This window comes from Carassius carassius, chromosome 27, assembly GCF_963082965.1.
Source record: "Carassius carassius chromosome 27, fCarCar2.1, whole genome shotgun sequence".
Classification (NCBI taxonomy): Eukaryota; Metazoa; Chordata; class Actinopteri; order Cypriniformes; family Cyprinidae; genus Carassius; species Carassius carassius.
The window spans coordinates 21,225,776-21,242,440 of record NC_081781.1 but is presented as its reverse complement, the minus strand read 5'-3'; the positions used below and the strand labels follow the sequence as shown (position 1 = coordinate 21,242,440).

General features: G+C 36.9%; 1 protein-coding gene across 2 annotated transcripts in view; it reads left to right on the top strand.

Moving 5' to 3' along the window:
- The window catches only part of ralgps2 (Ral GEF with PH domain and SH3 binding motif 2), a 76,566-nt gene that overhangs the window by 17,535 nt on the left and 42,366 nt on the right, over positions 1 to 16,665 (top strand). For both annotated transcript variants that reach the window (XM_059513119.1, XM_059513118.1), the window contains exons 5-7: positions 4,892 to 4,981; positions 6,101 to 6,193; positions 9,244 to 9,370. In XM_059513119.1, the coding sequence (XP_059369102.1) occupies positions 4,892 to 4,981; positions 6,101 to 6,193; positions 9,244 to 9,370 (310 nt within the window). The remainder of the gene's footprint in view (positions 1 to 4,891; positions 4,982 to 6,100; positions 6,194 to 9,243; positions 9,371 to 16,665) is intronic.

Below are 16,665 nucleotides of genomic sequence, written 5' to 3'. Positions count from 1 at the left end.
CTCTGAGTGTGTACAAGTTTCTGTGTGCAATCGTTGCTTCATAATTGACAAAAGCTGACGTAACCAGAAGGGAATGATTATTGAAGCTTATATGCAGTGCAGAAGTTGTTTTTGCACCTCTCCACTTTAAGACTTAAACACACCCTCACAGACACAGACTTTCTCCCCTGATAATATGGCTAGCGCTCTGTAATAAATATGAGAATATCAGTGAGGAATTTGTGTTCTGTGGAAACTTCTCTCAATATACATCGTGAAAACGGTAAAAGCGGCTGTTCGGGAACCCACATGCACTCGCCTGCCAACACAAATGTACTTTCTGAAGGATGATACTTGGAAAGGCGAGAACAAAATGTCCTAAAAAGACTGGAACGTATTGTCCAAAGGATACTGAACTGTATGTGTCTCTGAACTATAGGGTTGGGAATCGTTAGAAATTTTCCGGTTCCGATTCCGGTTCCACCTAACGGTTCCGGTTCTGATTCCGGTTCCATTAAAATCATTAAACAATTATTAAGAAATAGTGGTAAGGAAAAATGCACAATACTCAACAACTCAATGCTCAATACTGTTTATTACTTACTGTCAACTTAATTTAAAGGTTGGCAATGTAAAATGCAACATATATTACAGTGTAAAGATCTAAATAAGTAGGGTGGGGTATTTTTTGAAATTTTCTGGTTCGGCTTCTGGTTTCATTTAAATGAACTATGATTTTTACTATTTTACCTTCACTGAATGTAGCGTTGCTGGAAGGAAGTAAGTAATGCTGAGTAATGCTAGTCCATCAATCTGCATGTGTTTCAAAGTTGATGTTATTTACACTATCAATAACGTTTTGCTTTTCAAGCAGGAATAAGCTTGTTGGCCAAATAGTCCCTTGAGGGCTGAGACACTTGTTAATTTCCCTTAATTAATGAAATATAAACGGTTAAACGTATACACACTCTCCATAAAGTCCCTATTTTACAAATAATAATGCAGTCAGGAGATGGTGTGATGCAATGAGTGGTTTCCACATTTTTAAACATTTAAAATGCATTAAAATAAATATTTTCTATCACTTTGCTTATCACTCTTGAAATGACCTGTACACTAAATAATCTAACCCTCATACTTGCATAACAATAGCAGTCTATTTATTTAGTGGTCCAAGTTGAAGCCAGTATGTATATTAATGACAATATGGGACAAATATAATGTCATTTAGTGGCGGCAGGTGCAGCGCGATGCTGTTAGATGTACAGTCAGACAAAACGATGTGCACAGTTATCAAAGGCGCGAGTGCACATACAGTTGCGAGAAACAATGTGTTCGGCAATTAAAGACGGGACAACGCAACGAGTCTGTGGATGCGCGTCATTGGAATCAATGTGTTCAGTAATTAAAGAGGCAGGGAGGCGTGTCTGTTATTCGGTTCGTGACATCCTTTACGGCAGCGGTTCTCAATTCCAGTCCCCGCGCTCCACTGCTCTGCATATTTTGCACGCTTCTGTTTGTTAACACACCTGATTCAGATAATCAGCTCGTTAGAAATGAACTCCGTGCATGAACTGTTTTTCAATTGTTCATTGCTCCCTACTCTCTGAGCAGGGGAAATCTGTTGAAGTTTACCTCACATCGAAACATTCATTCACAGATTTGTGCTGTGCAGCGTCTATAAACATGGACAACTGTGACATCATATACCTCTGTAAATCAATACAATTTAAATTCACGTCTTGCACACTTCAATGCACTTTGATTGGAACATATAGCTACGTTCGCTTCAAACTGGAATCATGGCTGAATATCCTGTGATGTCCACTTCGCAGGGCACTTATGTTCGAATAGAACAAATGTCTGAAGCGCCAAGAGAAACGTTCAAAATGTGCAGAGCAGTGCGGCGCGAGGACTGCAACTGAGAACCGCTGCTTTAAAGGAAACGAAATTGCTCACGGTTCCAGTTCTTTTCAAAGAACAAAACCGGTTCTGAATAAGAACCGGTTTTCGGTTCCCATCCCTACTGAACTATAAGTATAACTGAACTATAACTATTCAGAATGATTCAAGACTCACTCCTACAGGAAGTCTTGTTTTGTTCCTAAATGAATCAGCGCTTTTGACCAAATTAGTTGAGTGACTATTTCAATGACTTACTTCAGTCACTAGTTTAGTTTTATAATTCATACTGAACTCTTAACTATATCAACTAATGTCACTGAACTGTATGTGTTTATATTAGTGCTTTCAGAATTAGCACAGTAATGCAAGCGATTACTTTTTTCAGTTTAACATGTTAAAAATAACGCAATTAACGCAGGGGCTGAGCTAGGATTGGCCACCCTACTCGCAAATGCTATTCCTGTCACTTTTTCTCTTGACAGAAAGTGCATTTATTTTATGAGCGCATCATATAGAAGATTTTCAGACATGTACTCCAGCTTCACCTCAACGCCAGGTGTGGGGTCAAACGAGCACAGAAACGGTGCTGTGCTCGCAGCGCAAAGGCACCGGTGCGCGCTGTAGCCTTTATAATTTCATATTAAAGCATTAAATAAACTATGTGCATGCAATGTCGTGATCAGTTACTGTAAGTCATGAAGTTACTAAAAAGCTGCCTTAAAACCATTTATGTTATTTGAACAATAATTTTAAGACTTAATGTGAAATATTTGCAATATAAAAGTTTAAGAACTTTGATGTTAGGTGGGATTTTCTGAATTTTCGCAATTATTTTCAGAAACAAAATTTGAGATCAGTTAGTTTTTTTTTTATAATCGGTTGACATCACTAGTTTAAATGTTTCAAGGCTACAGTAGGGTCTTGAATGTTTTTGTAAAATCAGTAGTCTAGTTAAAAACCAGTTTGTAATGTAATTCTCTGATTATATATACGTTTGTCATCATTCAAGTGATGGTTTCATCATCATTTAAAGGGATCGTTCACCAAAAAATGTTGGTAACCGAAAAACGAAAGAAAGAAACTCATATAGGTTTGGAATGACATGTGGTTTATTGAATGATGACCGAATGTCCACTTTTTGGTGAACTCTCATTTTAATAGTATAATGATATAATGTGCAGTATGAAGTATGATAATTAGTAGTGTGCCTTTGTTCAGTGGTTAGTTAACACTAGTTTTGTCATCATTAGTTGATATGTGCTTTTAGTAGGTTAGTTGATCATCAATCCTTTTCTCATCATGAAAGGAACACATCACTATTTTTGAAAATAGGCTCATTTTCCAATGAGTTTTACCGTTTTCGAATCCATTCAGCCGATTTCCGGATCTGGCGATAGCACTACATAAAATTACTGTTGAACCCCTGATGTCACATGGACTATTTTACCAATCTCCTTGATACTTTTCTGGACCTTGATCATAGTAATTACATTACTGTCTATGGGAGGGTCAGAGAGCTCTCAGATTTCATAAAAAATATCTTAATTTGTGTTCTGAACATGAACGGAGGTCTTTTGGGTTTGGAACGACATGAGTGTGAGTTATTAATGACAGAATTTTTGAGTGAACTATCCCTTTAAATAAAGCTAACTGATAATGTAGTAAGCTAATCATCATGTAGTCGGTTGGTAGTTACTGATCTTTTTTTTTTTTTTTACTTAACTGCAGCAGGTTAATCAAAGTCATTGACAGTTGTCTGGTTTAGTTGTCTTGTATAACTCATTGTCATTGTGTAAAATCAAATGTTAATGTTGTTTAAATGACTATAAACACTGGTAAAGCACTCTTTCCATAAATATACATTCTTTTTTCTCTCTTGCTAGACCTTGTGCTCCCCACTTCAAAGACTCCCAAATTTAAATGTTTGGTCTGTCATGTACAAACATGGAGTGTATTCATATTACAGTACATTTACTCTTATGTCCTCAATACAGCAAATAATGGAAGCAAACTCGGGTATAAAAATACACTTATGCAAACACACGCATACAGACAGACCCTAAAGATTACCCATGGACAGATGTAAAAAATTAGGCACATATGGGTATCTTTTACCAGGGGATATTTGCATAAGGTCTGTTTTTTTTTTCTCCAGTCCTACCCCCTATTTCATTTTGTTCTTTCTTTCTTTCTTTCTTTCTTTCTTTCTTTCTTTCTTTCTTTCTTTCTTTCTTTCTTTCTTTCTTTCTTTCTTTCTTTCTTTCTTTCTTTCTTTCTTTCTTCTTTGTCATGTTTACCTTGACAGAGCGTGGAGATGAAATGTTATCTAATGGAGTATGTGGGGGAAATATCTGCATGACTAGAGGCTCAAAATCTGGCTCCAAAATTGATTTCCTCTTTGTGTAATGCAGGTGCAGGTGTGTGTAATGCAGCAGCTGCTGTGAATGTGTGCTAATGTGTGAGACGGAGTTTTTGCACTGTGTATTTGTGTTCGAGTCTGCAGTACCATGCTGCCTTTTCTCTTCATTAGTCATTATAATTAAATTCTTTCCACTGGTTTGAGGCGTTCCGTCTTCGTCCAAAGACGCCGTCTCACAACAACAAACAGGGAAACACACAGTAGGGGAGATGGTGAAACAATGACCTCACTGTGTGTGCGTCCCGGCATCAGACATGTGGGGAGGGATGGGGAAAGAGGGATCACGGGAAGGAAAGGTCTGGAAAATCAACAGGAGGAATGGAAATGGGGGTTGAGGTTTGAAGGAGATGAAGAGTGATGGTTCAACAATCCATGTCTGCAGTTGCGTAACGTCTGAAGTTTAAAATACAATGTTTCTTCTTGTCTCTTGGCTTCTCATCTCCTCTCATTATCTTTTCTTCACATGCACATTTACATTTTCTCGTCCCACCATGTTGAGGTTAAATGTAGTGTAGCCTATATATTGACTATAGCAGTACTGATTAATTGTCAATATGTATTTGTTTTTATGGTTTTGTCTAATGTTAGGTGAGTTTCTGGGTGGTGAGGGAGATTCTTCATGCTCAAACTCTCAAGATCAGGGCAGAAGTGTTGAGCCTCTATATCAGAACAGCAAAGGTAAAAAAAAATCACTCCATACAGCACACGTGTACTACTTAAAGGGGTCATATGATGCTGCTAAAAAGAACATTATTTTGTGTATTTGATATAATTAAATGTATTTATGCGGTTTAAGGTTCAAAAATGTTCCATATACTGTACATTATTGTTTCTCCACTATGCCCCTCCTTTTTGAAACACATTTTTACAAAGCTCATCGTCCTGAAAAGCGAGGTCTGCTCTGATTGAGCAGCTATCCAGTGCATTGTGATTGGCTGAATGCCTCAAGCGTTTTGACGGAAATGTTCAACCCCTTGACATACTGTGATGTGTGTCCAGGTCAGAACACCGGCGCAACGATACAATAACAATAAAACCCATTACAAACAAGCCATTTGTTGCATCCAGTGGGGACATAATTACTGATTATAATGACTTATACTGTCTTTTTATGCATTGCATTGCATTGCGCCATGTAAACATAAAACAATGTCTGTATTTGTGTTCGGAGAAATGACAAACAGCAAGCACTACTCTACACTGCTCAAAACTCCCATTTAAATCATCATTGGCAAATCCTTTACATATGTAAACGTACTCACAGACAGTAAGTCAGAACAGCCGGCATTGTAGTCTACTCTCCCAGGATCAGGAAACAGTCCTTCATAAAATGTGCTGCACACATCTGAATATTTGGGTTGAACTTTTCTGGAACAGTGTTGTACATACAACTTAACCACTGATTTCTAGTTGTGTCCTCTTTTGGAAGGCCAAACAAAGTAGCTTTGCTTTCATTACAACACACAGCGTCTTCACGCCGGCGGCATCAGAGAGAATGAAAGTTACTCCTTATTTCTTTGCGTAAACATTTGGGCGGCGTTATACAAATCTTCCCACATAGTGACTTAGACGTGGGGATGTGTTTAAATGTGACGTTTGAGGGGGGCATGGACGATTCTTAATTTTTCTAAAGAATATCTCTTTGGGATTGAGACTTTAGTCTTTGCAACTTTAGTGATCTTATCTATTCATGAACAGCTTGTAACACTCCAAAGAGAAAGGGAAACTTGAAATTGCATCATATGACCCCTTTAAGTGATTATGCTATGTGCTAACTTTTTTTCTCTCTTCTTGCAGAAACTGTGTGACATGAATAATCTCCATGCAGTGATGGCAGTAGTATCTGCTTTACAGAGCGCCCCCATCTTCAGGCTCACCAAGACCTGGGCTGTGAGTTATTGAATATATTAATTATTCATATTTTGCATATTAGTTTTTACTTTGCTAAAACCCTTTTATTTATTTATTATTATTAGAAAATTATTTGCACATTTTAAACACTTTTTTATATTTTCTTTTTATTTATTAATTTAAAAATGTTATTTATTACTTTTTTTTTTATTTTATTTTCAAAGCATTGTGTGTGTTTTTGGATCAGTTGGGTTCTTGGTTCACTCAATTATCATTTTGTCCAACCCAGCTTCTATGCGTGTCCAGATTTCTCGGTTTTCATGTGTGTTTATAGGTTGTGAAATTATCCAGGTCTCCAACATGCTCTCAGTCAGTTATTGATGAGAGCTGGAAACTGCAAACAAATGAATCACTGTGAAACCTTGAGCTGCTTCTTTCCAATACTTAGACTGATGAATAACAAGGAACTCTGTTTAGCTTTTCCCCTTTCAATCTTTACTGGAATTAAATTGTGCATTTAATTTCTCAAACATGATACACTCATTTGAACACACTCCATAGTGGTAGGGATTTTTGTTCCCCTGAAATGAATTAAAATAGCATACAATGATGGTAGTTGAGTGAATATTTTTTTATTTTTTTTGCTAATAATGGAAAAGTTGTTGTTAATGATATCCTTATGAACTGACTGGTTCAGTTCTCTAAAGATCATTAGCTTGCGCGAAACCGTAAGCTAATAGTGGGGTTTCCCCAGCACTCATCTGTTTCTACTATAAAATAGGGCAACTATCATAAAAAAGACACCTGTTCCTCAGGGTTTTTTTTTTTTACTTCACAGCATGTTTGCTCACAAATCATTCTGTAGACGAGCATCTGCGCTGCACTAGGGTTGCTTACATCTATTAGCATTATCAACTTCAAGTTTCCCAGTTATTTTTATTTTTTTACTCTATCTTTTGGACCATTACAAAACCACCAAAGAACCACCAGGAACACCAAAGCAACCTCACAGAATGCTGAAACACCTGAGACCTGGCAACCACTCACAACACTCCAGCAAAACATGCGATTCTGAACATTTTAGAAGCCACAAGACAATGCTTTGGCAGCCACCAGCAACTTCTTAGCACTTTGGTGGCGTCTTTTGCATGTGCAAGCAGTATATGTTTGTATTTTGAGGGGGACTATGGTTACCATGGTAAACCTTCATAAGGATCAGGCTATCCAGCATCTCGGTGTATCTCTCTTTTCTTTGGAAACATTTTCTTGTCTTGTCTTCAGTCACAGCCAACATCCCCCTCCTCCAGCCTGTCTCTAGTGTACCATTTTCTAGTCTTTTACATAACTGTATTCCTCTCCCCTGCTCTTTCTGTCAGATGCGTGTTTTCCATGGCTTCTCAGACTAGCACACACTCCTATATGGTGGGCTCTGAACACACTTCTTCGTGGCTATTTTTGTCATTTATTAAAATATTTTCCCTTTTATAAATTGTGTTATCCAGTATGATTTGAGAATAATCCAAATTAGCATCGTGTTCTTCAATGGAAATTTGACTTTTTCTACAGATGACTTTTCATGATCCGTTTCCATTTTTTGGTGAAAAATGTTTTTAGTTATTATAAAGCATATAAAAAATATTGGTAGCACTTTATTTTGAGAAGTGAGAAGAGCAAAACGAAACCGGTCACAAATTAGAAATACAAAACAAGAAATGTAGATAAAAATGTTGAAAGATTTTAATATAAGCCAAGTCCTCTGCTTTAAACAAAACTTGATTCACGCGAGACTCGCTGGAACTTAAGCTACACCTACTTCTACGTCATCCGCTGGAACACCACTCTCTCGCTTTTACGACAGTTAGAATAAACTAGAGATTATGGTTTATAAAGTCATTAATATTATTATTTTTCTTAGAGGAGCCCAGGAGCCATATGGAAAACTTTTAATGATGGATGGATGGATGCAGTTTTTTTGGTTTCAAAATCTCAACCTCCATTCATTGCCATAATTAAAGCCAGGCCATTTTTATATAACTCCCATTGTCTTCATATTATTTTATTCATTTTTGGGTGAATTATCCCTTTAATACAGTGGTTCCTGGTCCTGGAGAACCCCCAACACTGCACATTTTAGATGTTTCCTATTCGAACACACCTGATTCAACTCATCAGCTCATTTCTGAAGACTCCTAGACCACAGATGTACAGTATATGTCAGATAAGAGAGACACCAAAAACGTGCAGTTTGGGGGGTTCTCCCGGACCAGGTTTGGGAACCACTGCTTTAATGTATCAAGTAAACTGATTCTAAGACATTTAGTCCCTTTACAAACTAAGTCTTGCTGTTCTTCTGGAGTCATCTGCAGTAATTTTATCCACACTTGGACCAGCAGACAGAATGATTTTGGAGATTTGGAGAGTGTGTGTGTGTGTGTTTGCGTGAGAGGTCACATCAGGTGGCTTTTAATTTGGTTAGGTTTGTTTGAATTTATTGTGCGGTACTCTGGGTTTCATTTCAGCGCTATCAGCTTTTCCTTTGTTTGCAGAGCTCTAATTTAATCTGATCTCTGTTTGCTGTCTTCGTTTCTCCACACTTTTGTTTTTGCTGAGAACATTACTTAACACTAAACATTAGTTTTCAGTTTTGTCTTTTGTTTTGGTCAGGTGGAGATATTTCACGCCATCCCGAATGCGATTATGTTTATGATTGCACTGCCAAGTGGTTGATAAATGGAAAACAAACAAAAATCATGTTAACTGTGAAATGATTACTGGAATATGACAAAAAAATCAGCACTCTTGAGATCTGTTGTTAGAGACTGGATTGTTTACAGCCGAGTTCATTTAGATGATTTAAACCCTGATTTACTAAATGTTTGTGTGTCTAGAAACACATGCTGACTTGATTAAACGTTCAGAAAATGTCTGAATGTTGTCTACTGAGGGTTGCTGCACTTCTCCATGTCATAGATGCTGATAATAAAGCCAGATTTCTATTGGACCAGGATTATTCCTTTAAAAGGCACTTGTTATAAAAAAGTCACTTTGTTACAAAAACAACTCTCTTTTTCTCACTCTGTTTCCCACAGCTTTTGAGTCGAAAGGACAAGGCCACGTTTGAGAGGTTGGAGTATCTCATGTCTAAAGAAGACAACTATAAACGCTTGAGAGATTACATCAGCAGCCAGAGCATGACATCCTGCATCCCGTATCTGGGTATTTTTTCTTTCCACTCTTATTTGCACACACCCAGGCCGCCTCTGTTGCTGCACATGAATTGACTGCTCTGAATCAAAAGCTGAACTGTCTTTTTCAACACTGCTACTGTTTTCTTTCGTCACCTTCAAAATAAATGAATAAGCATTGTACACTAGGCTACATATAGTAAGCTAGAAATGGAAAATAAAAATTTCTAGTCAAATTTGCCACTAGAAAAATTATTTATCCCCATATGTAAAACAGTGTGCTAGTTTGTCATCAAGATGCTATTTTAAAACTTCTATCATTATATATATTTCTAATATATATATATATATATATATATATATATATATATATATATATATATATTAGAGCCCGACCGATATGGATTTTTGGGGGCTGATGCCGATATTAACTCGAAAAAAGCCGATTTATAAGCAGATATTTAGATTTTAAAAATAATCTGGATATTAGACCCATTTCCTATAAACTGCACTTACACAACATTCAATAGCAAAATATCTGCCTGTTCTATGTATGTGGGCTGTATAAACCATTTTCCAGAATGGATTATGTTAAAAAAAAAAAGCCTTAGATTACAGTCTCAATGACTAAACAATTGCACATCAAAAGTATATATTTTTTAATGATCAAAAAACAGTCTGGTTTTAAACATTTAACACTTTTACTTTCTTCCAGTTGAAGCTGGTTTTAACAGTCTGTGTGTGTACTGTAAATAAATTATAATACTAAAGTTAAAGTATTTGCAGAAGTAGTCCCACACTTTGCTGCTACAGCATTCACCTTTTTCAGCCATCTGTAGGCAGAAAGAGAGAAGGAGAAAGAATAAGCATGTGTATTAATAATATCACCATGTATCATTACTCATGTCATCATAAGAATTATAATAATAATAAACTGGGATCTCCTACATAGGCAAAAATGAGAAATATATATATTTTTTTATTGGTCAAGCAATAGGTATTACCTACTTATATTTAACAATATTATTTCAACATTTTCCTGTTATGTCTGTAAAGCTGCTTTGAAACAATATGTAAAAAAAAAAAGCGCTTGTTCAGCTCACATTTATTTACATGTCCCCTCTGGTTTAATCATTTCTGACGCACCTACTGTAGTTACTGTAACTACACTATATTTGCTCTCACAGAACATCGTCTTGCCTACTATTACCGGAAGATTACGGAATCAATTCGAAGTTGAATGGTTAACGTTAGTGTCATGAACACACCGCTGTCAATTTTGAGAAGAGCCACCTTCAAACAAGTTAATAGCAAGCATTTAAGGGGCCTGCTAAAAAGGAAGCTATTAGCGTTAGAGTAACGTAACCAGCCTGAATTCACCAAATTGTTCTCTGGACCTGAGGGTAGCCTCTTCTTCCTTGCTTCTCTCTTAATTCTCATCAGCAGGACTAGCGCTATCGCTCGCTTCTTACAACGGGACAGATACATGTTTGCTGCTGACCGAAAGGAGGAGGAACAGACTATGAAAGAGCTCCCGCTAAACGTTTTTAAAACTCTGTCTACGCCATAGCGCAGCGCAAATCGCGTTGTATCTGAAGGGCAACGCTGAACCCAGCGGCAAGCGCCGTGCATACCGCGTCTTGTGTGAAAGGCCCAATTACGCGGTCATTATGTGGGAAACACACCGCAATAGAATAAGAATAAGTTAAACGCTAACGTTATAGTTTGACCTCCTATTAACGTTCGCGCTCTTCCACTGATAAACATGGTATTAGCTTTGTGGCTAATCTAATATAGCAATGCATTAGCGGCTGTAAGTGATGTTACAGAATATTTAGAAGTGATAATGATAGGACCGTTAGCTAGAACTACCACACAGTTTTTATATACAGGGTATGAACTAAATCTACAATCATTTCACATGACGAACGACAGACTCACCGTCAAAACAGTAATTTACATCTCTGTGGCTTGGCTGATCGCTTTCTTCTGTAGTGGACTTCTGGCGCTGTTGTTAACTCTGGAGCTGCAGAGCTCCCTCTGGTGGGCACACTATGCAACATTCATAACATGAGTGAAGCATGAGACTCTGTTTCTCATGTTTCATCGGCCGTTATAAATGCCGATGCCGATTTAAATGCAATTAGCTTATATCGGCCGATAATATCGGCCGGCCGATATATCGGTCGGGCTCTAATATATATATATATATATATATATATATATATATATATATATATATATATATATATATATATATATATATTATAATATAATTTATCTATTGTAAGTCGCTTTGAATGAAAGCGTCCATCTGCCAAATGATTACGTAAATATTAGGGTGGAACAGTTCAACTTTTTCACAGTTCGGTTTGTTTTACGGTTTTAGAGTCACGGTTTCTGTACCGTTGTATGTGCTATGTTTATGGAAAAACTAAACTTAAAAAAAAAAAAAATTAAATTAAATTTATCATATTATTAAGAATATTCTAACAACAAGCAACAGCACAAATAAATACAATAGAGTAAAGATACAAATAAAATAAACTTACTTTCATGCTTTTTTAGGGAGGTCTAGCATTAGTTTTTAGGTACAGAAAATGAATAAAGTAATCAAATGTAAAACAGCATTGCATTTTGGACTATAAATTAAAGATTATTCTTTATTAAAGTTAAAAATTTTCAATCAAGATCAGTGAGTGATTTCTTTGTTGTTGCTGTTCGATTAATGTAAAAACTGTCACTTTAAGAGAATGCACTGATACAGTGTTCGTATTAGTATTGAACAAGAGTGAATGATTTGTCCAGGTTATTTTTTTTTCTTTCAACGCTATTGTTGTAATGTCTGGGAGCCCAAAATGCTCATCCGTCAACAGAAACATATATTATCTGAACCCTGTTTGTTTTACGTGCTATTTATAGTAAACCATATTACAGATGCTTTGTCAGATTTAAGCTGAACCGCGTCCCAGCACGTGCCGAACTGTGTGTGGTGAACCAAACGGTGCGGTTTTTCTCAGTGAACTGTCCCATCCCTAGTAAATATAAATGTAATTGTGACCGACCTGCTCCCTTACTGGCGAATATGGCTGGGATTTTGCAACAACTTGCTGCGTCTGTGGCCAGGGCTTTTCTCCTTTTCATACGTTCCCTATCTGCTCCTTCATTTTCACGCCGCGATCACCTGATTCGTAGATTCATAAGTCCGTCAATTAATTCGCAGTTGCATACCAGCCTATTGCACGTCAGGCTGATCGACTGCACAGCGGCAGCCGGTAGGCCAGAATGATCGTCAGGCCAGCGGGAAATGTCCCGGTGCTCCCGATGGCCAGTCCGCCCCTGACTTCATTACATGCATTTTGCTCAGTGCCATGCTTATAATACTCTTATATAAAACTGGCATCGTTATTAGCAGTTATGCCCTGTTTCTGTGTGTTGGAGTTACATCATCTTCTGAGTCCTCTTCTGCTGAGAGATTTTATTTTTATTTTTTTACTGGCAGCACAAACTGTGTCTTGAGCAAACTGGAAAACATTTCTTCTGGGTGACAAAAAAAATTTGTGTTTTGACTCTCCACTGCGAAATAGATACTCTGTCCTTCGCTGTACCTCTCTCCAGTGCCTTCTATCATGTGTTAACATTCAAATGAAAGAAGTGGAAAATCAATAGTCTCTGTAGTTCCTCTAGGCTGTCCTCTAATTGTCCTGTTCATACAGCATCTTACAGGAGTGGATTGGATACTCTGCTACTGTAATATGAAGACAATCCTGTCTGCCATTGAGTAAATCACATTTTTATATATTACATGCTTCAATTCATATTTTTTGTATGCAATTTCTTTATTATTTTGTAGCTAAGTTGTGACTGGGTTGATTAGTTTGGTGTTGGGATGCAAAATATAGCAGATCTTTATTGGTTTATTGGCTGATATCTAAATCACCAGAGTTCACTTAGTTCATTTAAAAATGAAAATTCTGTCACACAAGAATACAATGAAAGTCAATAGGGTTTCATTTACTTTCATTGATTGCTCTGTGATTGGTCAACAAATTTACAAATGCAACAACAAAACAACATATTTGACATTTCTCCAAATACCTTCTTATGTAGTCCACTAAGGAAGACATTCATTTACTTTTGAAATGTGAGAGATTAAATTATTACAGTATATTAATTTTTGGTCGAATTATCCATTTAATTGGAGGCAATCTTGTTCTTAACTGAACATTATAGGAACAGAACTGAATTTTTCACTACAAACAGGAAGTATGTCATGTTTCTGTGTGTTTGGTATGGGGCTGGAGGACTCCCAGGCTCTTTGGAAGGCAGAGAGGAAAATACTACTCTCTTGTACAACTTGAGGTCTGAACTGCATTAAAGAACTGCCAGTCACTCTCCTTGTAAATCTGCTCAAAGTAAAAAAAATATGAGAGTGAAAGGAAGATGGAGGAATTTGAGGCAGAGAACTGGAGGAACTCTTGTGTTCTCAGATTTGGCCGTAATACTGAAACAGTTTCTTTTGACCTGCTGGATGTTCTTTCACCTGTTACCCCCTCCTCCCTTTATCTGTCCGTCTATCTTGATTTTTATGGATTAAGTGTCTTTTCCATAGATGATTGCAGATCCTGCCTTTCCTGACAGCAGTATAATATGTAGTGAAATATTTTATCCTTTAAAACTCTTGATCATAAAAATGACATATTTAATTTTTTTTCTTGTGAAAATAATTTTCTCATGCCTTAAAAAAGGTTGAATGTAACTCTACACCCTTGCCTTATTTACTATACGTAGATCGATGAATATGCACATTAGCCCCGCCTCCACTCACTCACACCAGCCAGTGTCTTCTCCCAATGCGGGAGAGATGGGTCTGACTCCAGCTACTTTTCCAATAATGCAAGTTAGCTGTTCTACAGCTTCATGGGTTTTTTGCTCCAATATATTTTTGGTTTTGTGCTGTTATTAGTATTTTTGGCATGCTAGTGATAGGAATGATTAATTTAACCATTTTAAAGAAAAAATGGATCAAGGGTGCCGGCATCTTGCAGTGCCACCGTGTGTGACATCACAGGGTTGGTTCGCTTCGATGACCAGTGAAGTAATATAAGCATTTCTTTACATTTTGAACACAAAAATGTTAATTTAACAAACAAATAATTTGGTTTTCACCATAATTTGAATGAATATTCAACATCAAAATGTTTATATGCTAAGTTTTGATCATTGTATCCCAAACATTGTTTTTATAATGCGAGGCAAATGGACATAACAAATCACTTCTTTGAACAATCGGACCAGTGCTGCTTACTCAAAGTTTATCATTCTAACGTGTTTTAAGCCTTGTCAGTTTAAATATTAAAGTGTTTTAAGCCATTCAAGCGCGAGACAGCACAGAATAAATTTCAGTGTGGTACTTACACGCTGTGATAGACCTTTTCTGAAAAAGATTTAAATGATGTACTCACGCGTTGTGAATTTGATCGATCATTTCTGTTTGCGCCGCCGCACACACAAAGCCACAGCTCGGCTCGGACACCACATGAGTAGGCTACCAAATTGAGATTTCTTTCGCGCCTTCATCAGCAAATGCACACAAAGCACATCAGAATGACAGTCTTGAGGATTATCCACGTAAACTAGTATTTTTTTTCCCGATCCGCACTTTACCCCAAACCAAAAGGTTCTTGACTTCTTCAACCCCTAATACTACTCAGTCCCATTGCCGTATATGCTTTAATGCATAGGCAATTGCACTTATTATGGACATAACAGTGCTTTCAAGGACATCTTCCTCCATTTCAAAACATATGTGTGTTCAAAATGTGAAGAAATGCTTATATTACTTCACTGGCCATCGGAGCGAACCAACCACGTGATGTCACACGGGTGGTGGTACTGTAAGATGGCTGCGCCCTTGCTCCAAAAGCTTTTACAAAACAAACTTTTTTTTTCTCTCTTTTAATCATGTTTGTTATATTTTTTTATTAAAATGGAAGTTATTTTCCTAAGTAATGCAAACTTGGCTGACTGCTTTATTTCCACTTTAAGAAGTTAAAACACCACATAGACAAAAAAAAACGTAAAAAAAAAAAAAAGATTAGGGACTTTAAGGGTGAAGGAGTGGATGCCGAGTTGCCATATCCTTCATACTGATATTAATTATATTATTACATGATTTTTGTTTGACTATTAATCAAGTTATGGCAAGAGTGAAATGTGTAACCTTATATGCGCTTATGAGATATTAAAGTATCCTGTTCTACCCTGTATTTCTTTTCCTCAAGATTAATGTCCACATATTATGTGTGTGTATCCAACCGTAATGATAAGACACTCGCCAGTGCTAGAAAGCCTTGAATTTTAGATAAGTTCTCTGTGTATGTGTGTTAGTATCTGTCTGTACAGGGAGAAGCTCAGACAGTCCCAGGACAAACGATCAACTGCCAGTGTCCAATGTGGGGTCCAATACCCCACAAGGGTGAGCGGTATGACCAAATCTTGTATAATAGTTATTTTATGTTACAGTAGTCATATATATTGCAGTGTAGCTATACAACCCAGCTGTGTTTTATATGCATTACATAATCATTTTGTAGAAATTCCCTCTTTTTAATAATGGAGTTTCTTTAATGCTGTACAGGGTTTTGGGGATGCTGGAGCCTCTCTCTATTTTGTCGTGTTGTTTCATCTGGTCTCGGTTTTGTTTGGTTTTGGATTTAATTAATTATTAATTTTATCTTATCTTTGTCTTGTTTGATGTTGTTTTGATTTTTTTTTTTTGTTGTTGCTTTTTTGTTGTTGTTTCATCTCACCTCAGTTTGGTTTGGGTTTTTGATTTATTTAAATAGTAGTTTTATCTTGTCTTGGCTTTGTTTTTGTTTTGTTTTTGATTTGTTTTTTTTGTGCGTTTGTTTTCGTTTGTTTGGTTTTGTTTTTTCAAATTTTTTTTGTTGTTGTTGTTTTTTATTTTTTTGTATCAATGTTGTACAGTCCATGAAAAGTACACCAGACTGTAGCAGTCTGCTGCATCTTTCACAACCTAGCACTCACACCTGGCTTGCAAGAGGTACCATTGTCCCATGCATATGATGTGCCTGATCTCTTTATAATTCTTTTAGTGAGTCTGGTGCCATAACTACACAGACTATGCATATAAAAGAAGCTAACTCATTGTGGGTGAATTCTCCCTTTGGTCTTTTCACTTCTGCTTTGGCAATCAGAGACTGTGATTTGTGGAGTGTTATGAAAGTGCTCAGGTGGGGGGTGGGCTCTGACTGCATCTAAATGGCTTCATCTCAGTCTGAATGTGAGAAAAACTGGCTGGAA